The sequence below is a fragment of the Triticum dicoccoides genome, chromosome 5B (assembly GCF_002162155.2).
Source record: "Triticum dicoccoides isolate Atlit2015 ecotype Zavitan chromosome 5B, WEW_v2.0, whole genome shotgun sequence".
Classification (NCBI taxonomy): domain Eukaryota; kingdom Viridiplantae; phylum Streptophyta; class Magnoliopsida; order Poales; family Poaceae; genus Triticum; species Triticum dicoccoides.
Genome location: NC_041389.1, coordinates 473,771,946 through 473,778,254, shown reverse-complemented (window position 1 = coordinate 473,778,254; position 6,309 = coordinate 473,771,946). Strand labels below are relative to the sequence as shown.

Sequence of the window (6,309 nt, the reverse complement as noted above, 5' to 3'; positions counted from 1 at the left end):
TTACACTTGAGGACTGTGAATCCTCCAGCTAGTTAGGCGTCGCGTTCTGAGCATCCAAGAGTCATTGTGGATTGCCGGTGAACGAAGTCTATGAAGGTTTGGAAGTCTACCTTGAAGACTTACCAGAGTGATTGGGCGAGGACTGGGTGTCCTTAGCTCAAGGGGAATAAGGTGAAGACACCGTCTTCTGAGTTTAATCTCAGCCTCCCTAACCAGACGTACAGTTGTCACAGCAACTCGAACTGGTCTACCAAATCCTTGTCTTCACCAAGCAACTGGTTCTATCCCCTACTCTCCTTACCTTTTAGTTTGTCTTCGTGAAGTCATTGCTTGCCTGCCTGATTCATTTGACTTCATTGTGTGAAGACTTATATATGTTTAGCTTTGTGCTATCTTCCATTTTGATCCTGTCTACCTAGTTGTAGTTAGTCTTTGTGCTTTCACTGTATTGTATGCTTGACTAATGTCTGCCTAGTGTAGTCTTCATTCCGCTGCTTACTACATAGGTTTAGTTTACTTGTTTATCTTCAAAGCCATGGTGTTTTCAAGACTTTCATAAAAATCGCCTATTCACCCCCTCTAGTCGATAACTAGCACTTTTAAAACCCTTCAAGTTTAGAATGTGCTCCACCTCCCTGTCCACGGGATGCTCATGATCATCATCATCTCAGTATCTTCATTTGAATCCGACGAATCGAAGAACTCTTCTTGAATTAATTCACCAAGCTCCTTGTTTTCATACTCCTCATCCTACGGACCATTCAAATCCATTGTTTTGCCTATGAAAGAAGCAAAAAAATGCTCGAACAAATTGTCGAACACATAGAGGGCAAAGTGCGGTCCCAGAATTGTCAGGCGTACCACAACGGCATTTGGGGCAACGACAGATTCCGAGGTAGCGAGACTGGCGGGTAGAGTTGTGCAGCAGCGTTGACGGCGTTGAGGGATTGGGATGGCAGGGGAGCTAAGGTAGGGTCGGCGGGATGAGGAAAAAGAAATGCGAGAAAAAGGGCTGGTTCGGCAAAGTCGGGGGAGGTGTGTGTGGGGGGGGGGGAGGGGGGGTCATGTATGTTGGATCTGATATGGTGGACGCGCCCAGGCACGTCCGTGCCTCCTCATATCTGTCCAAGGTATGGGCTGGATATGCGGATGCCAGTCAGTTCAGACATATAAGGCCAGTTTGAGAAGTATGACTGGGTCATAATTATAATCGGTCACTGGTCGGACCGTCCGCCTAGACGTATATGGGGCATTTAAGGAATCCTTGATGCTATAACATGTGTCCAAACCGTAGCCCAGCAACAAACGGAATCGGCTGCAAGATTAAAAAGAAAGACTAAATCGGTTGCAAGGTTAAAAAAAGACGAAATTGGTTCAAGCAAAAGAAGGATCAGTCAGGCTCAAAAGAAAAGAAAAGGAAAAGTCGGTCCAATTCAAGCCAACCCAAGCCAGCACAATTTTTAATATTTTTGCGAGGAATTAAGAGCTTTTATCATTCAATCAAAGGGGCTCCGTCACTATCAGCCATAAGGCTAGTGACAAAAAGCCAGAAGGGGAGTCCATCCAACACTCTTGTCACTTTTGGTGTGCATGCATGCTTTGCACATAGATGGACGGATACATTGGCGTGTCTCTTTACATGACCAACAACAAAATAAGTAAAAGAAGAAGCTACCCCTTCAATATGAGCCAGCACAACTGCACAAGCAGCGGCGAAGCTACACGGACGGTCATCGGTTGCCTGAGTAGCAAAACCGGTCTTTAAATACACACAAGCCTACCTCCCTCCTGGTTCCTGCCTCGCACACCCTTCACTTCCAGAGCACGCACGTACCACAGACACAGGAAGAGCAACCATGGCTGCGCAGCCGGCCGAGCGGTCGTTCGACGTGATCGTGGTGGGCGCGGGCATCATGGGCAGCTGCGCGGCGCACGCGGCGGCGTCCCGGGGCGCGCGCGTGCTCCTGCTCGAGCAGTTCGACCTGCTGCACCAGCGCGGCTCCTCGCACGGCGAGTCCCGCACCATCCGCGCCACCTACCCGCAGCCGCACTACCCGCCCATGGTCCACCTCTCGCGCCGCCTCTGGGACGACGCGCAGCGGGACTCCGGGTACGCCGTGCTCACGCCCACCCCGCACCTCGACCTGGGCCCGCGGGACGACCCGGCGTTCGTCGCCTCCGTCGCCAACGGCGGCGCCACCGTGCTCGCCCCGGCTGCGGCGGACGCGCCACGGCCGGCGTGGGCGGAGGCGTTCCGGGTACCGGACGGGTGGGCGGCGGCGAGCAGCGAGCTGGGCGGGGTGATGAAGGCGACCAAGGCGGTGGCCATGTTCCAGGCGCTGGCCGCCAAGCTGGGCGCCGTCGTGAGGGACAGGGCGGAGGTCGTCGACGTCGCCAGGCAAGGTGAGTAAACCGACAGAGCGCGGCCGGCCGTGTCGCACGCTCGCACGTCTTCTTCGTCTCACCTCCAACCAATTTCCTTGGAAGCATTCGGTCCATCGGCTCCTGCATGTGAGCCGGTGCCGTGCGACGCGGCCGCGTCAGCATTTTCATGGACCATCCCTAGTTGTCTTGCAAACTTTTCGTCACAAACAAATTTTTACGTGGCATCTTATACAGATCATGGCCTGATCTGGCTATCTTCACAGAGCAAATTTGTCCGCACGTATGAACTGTCGCGCCATATCAATAATTTCCACTTCCTTGCATGCAAAGGGCGCACTTTGAGTAGTGTACAATGATTGCAGTTTTAGTTGGGAATCGTCGTACCTTTCCGTGTCCAAAATAATGGACAAGAATCTCTTGCTTTATAACCCCATTTGCCATTTCTTAAACGAAAGTAGTACTTCCACTTGTCACGTCACATCACATGTACTAGTTTGGTTCATTACACTTCGGTTGGCGCACATACTACAAGCCAACGGGGTAGTGGCTAAAAATATTGCAGCAGGTTTCTCTAAAGAATCAACTAATTGTTTAAGACCGCGAGTGGCGCCGTCAAGTGCTTCAAAAAGATTCTTATCGCAAAAATATGCTCTAATAGTTTTCTAAATAATTCTAACCCTCATATACACGCAAATTAAGAAGTGAAATACACAAAAATATTAGAGCATAAATGCATAATGGTGTAGCTAAAAATCGTATGCAGTAAACACGAAGTGCAACCCATATTAACTGGTAGTAAATCTTTCGAGCAGGAGAAGGACCGACGACGATCGTGGTGAAGACAGCTACCGGCGAGGAGTTCCACGGCGCCAAGTGCATCATCACGGTGGGCGCGTGGACGAGCAAGCTAGTCAAGTCCGTCACCGGCGCCGACCTGCCGGTGCAGCCGCTGCACACCCTCATCTGCTACTGGAAGGTGAAGCCCGGGCACGAGCGCGAGCTCACGACGGAGGCCGGCTTCCCGACGTTCGCGAGCTACGGCGTCCCCTACATCTACAGCACGCCGTCGATGGAGTACCCGGGGCTGATCAAGATCGCCATGCACGGCGGGCCGCCGTGCGACCCGGACGGCCGGGACTGGGCCATCGGCCCGGGCGAGGACGGGCTGGTGGAGCCCGTGGCGCGGTGGATCGACGAGGTGATGCCGGGCCACGTGGAGACCGCGGGCGGGCCGGTGGTCCGGCAGGCGTGCATGTACTCCATGACGCCCGACGAGGACTTCGTGATCGACTTCCTGGGCGGCGAGGAGTTCGGGAGGGACGTGGTGGTCGGCGCCGGGTTCTCCGGCCACGGGTTCAAGATGGGCCCCGCGGTGGGGAGGATCCTGGCCGAGATGGCGCTGGACGGCGAGTCGAGGACGGCCGCGGAGGCCGGCGTGGAGCTCCGGCACTTCGGCATCCGGCGGTTCGACGGCAACCCGACGGGGAATGCCAGGAGTTACTGAGGTGAGACATGCATGGATGTTTGAGCGCGAGCATCAAGTGTTGTTGTGTGTAATTATGGTCCTTATGTCGACGTGTCAAGTGTCGCAATTTGCCAACTGGTATACTATATATGTTTGCCAAATAAGCTGTGCACCTTTGGAACAGTGAAGTAATTATTTTGTGAGCTTTGGGACAGTAAAGTGACCTATCGTACGTACGTACGTGGTGATGCAGATTTTTACCTTCCATTTTGGCACGCCAGAAATACTGGTCATCTCGACCGATCTCCCTCTGGCCGTACTGTGCATGTGTGCCGGAGTTACCTTGAGGAATATGCATCTTCACGTAGCTCCAAAGCCACTTTGTTGATTCTGACGTCACGCCTACGATCTGGCCATATATCGATCCTATCCATGCAATGCATGGGACCATACAAACGCATGTGTGCAGATCGATGTGCCACGGGCGATCGAGCTAGCTAGCAAGATCAGCTCATGACTCATGCCCGAGTCAGTGGTCAGTACACAACTACACGTACAAAAACATGTGATCCTCTCTCTCATGATAATGATTGATGTGCATGATGCGTCATGCCAATCATCATCGGGAGTATGTCTCTAATAAAACCCACATGCAAATTAGCGTGAATTATTGATCACTCACGAGCTGCTGCGTGTCCTATCAGTCCGGGGCGCCGCTAGCTAGCTAGGTGTCATAGCTGGTCGATCTGCTCCCCGTCCATATCTCCATCGACCGTGGCTCGTACGTGGATCCCTTCCTCGTCCTTGTCATTAGGATAGGAAGTAGTACAGAAATATCTCATGAGATTGAGAGCTATGGACCGATCTGGAGCCAGTGACCTGTCTCTGCGTCTGCACCACTCGCAAGTGCATGCCAAGACACGTACTCCTAGTCACGGATGCTGATGGTCATGTCATCATGTCGTTTCCTACGTCCACACTAGACATGCGTATGGGCACCGTTCATTCATCACTTCACCTGGACTAGAACAGGCATATGGCCACCGTTCACTTGACCTGGAACGTGTGTTCAATTTCATCCCAAGCCCATCCAAACCTGCTAATATCACTGCTTCTAGAAGCCAAAGCTGCTGCAAGTACAAGACTCAACCCTGATGATGACGTACATTGGACCAGCAGGCGCTCGATAGCAGAATTTTCTTCCATCTCTCCGTTGAGTTTGCAGCCATCTGTTTTATCATATATCCAGGAAGCTAATGGTATTGCAGACAATGTGGCTCATCGGGTTCTCAATTCCTCCGCGGAACCTGTCTTTGAATGCAATTCTTCAGCTCGTATGCACTCTCCTTGTCCTTTTATTTCTAAACTCTCTCAAGTTCATCTACAGGACTTTGTAATCCATGTTGTACTTTGCATTAAGCTGAATGAATGTGGCGCCCGCTGTCGCCTTTCCCTGTTCAAAAAAAAAGATTTCTTTTTCTTGTTCTGAAGATAAAGGAAGAGAGGGTCTATCATGGCTCTGAATCGATCAATGTACATGGCTTCGGATCTACTTCCTACGTCCCATACTATAAGATGTTAGAGCATCTACAACCAAACTTAGCAAATATGGGCTCTTAAATGCCCACAGACGCGCCCGCACATGTTCATTTTGAACCCTTATTTGACTGTCCATACAGCCATACTCATCATTTTCTTTCTTATATGTCCGGTCACTTGTACGTGATTTGTGAAGATGAAGAGAGGAAAATAAAAGAATGAATAAAGAAAAAGAAAAGGTGTCCGCGGTGGGCCTCGTCCTACATGACGGACTGACCTATCGAGTCCGCCAGCCATCATATTCTTTCTAGATTTGTCCTCGATATGAGGGTTCGTGGACAGCCCCGATGTATAGGGATGATATAAGGGATCCGATTGGGTCACATTTTTTTCTTCTCTCTTATCTGGTTCTTGACTGGGCGTGTCCGCGTACGTTTGAGAAGGATTTGAGGAGGCCGGTTGTAGATGCTCTTATTACAATCGTGCTAGTGCCACCAAGAATCAAGATTACTCCCTCCTTTCCGGTTTATAGGGCTCAAATATGAAATCTCATCAACCAAGGCATTTTATGAGTGGAGAAATGTATCTCATACTTTACAAAACTATCCAAATTAAACTCATGCATTAATTTGAATTAATTGCAGTGCTTGCATGCTTGGCCACTAGATGAGTAGGAACATTACATGCATTGATGTGTTCCTTTTTAATTCTTGCATGCAAAGATTTAATGCGCCTCGAAAACTAAAAATGAGATGGAGATGAACCCTTTAAGTCGGAAAAACAAAAAAGTTGGGATAAGCCTTATAAACCGGAAAGGAGTGAGTATGTGCCAACCAGAGCAACTCCGATGTTGTCCTCCAGGTGGCCTAGGTGTCAGGACCCCGACTCGATGCCACATAGATCTAGCATGTAACACCTCA

The 6,309-nt window shown here is 50.6% G+C and overlaps 1 protein-coding gene across 1 annotated transcript; it reads left to right on the top strand.

The window, feature by feature from the left end:
* Positions 1 to 1,749: 1,749 nt before the first annotated feature.
* Positions 1,750 to 4,102, top strand: LOC119310925 (probable sarcosine oxidase). Its single transcript, XM_037586548.1, has 2 exons — positions 1,750 to 2,403; positions 3,198 to 4,102. The coding sequence occupies exons 1-2, from the start codon at positions 1,857 to 1,859 to the stop codon at positions 3,887 to 3,889; spliced, it is 1,239 nt and encodes a 412-aa protein (XP_037442445.1). The 5' UTR covers positions 1,750 to 1,856; the 3' UTR covers positions 3,890 to 4,102.
* Positions 4,103 to 6,309: the final 2,207 nt, after the last annotated feature.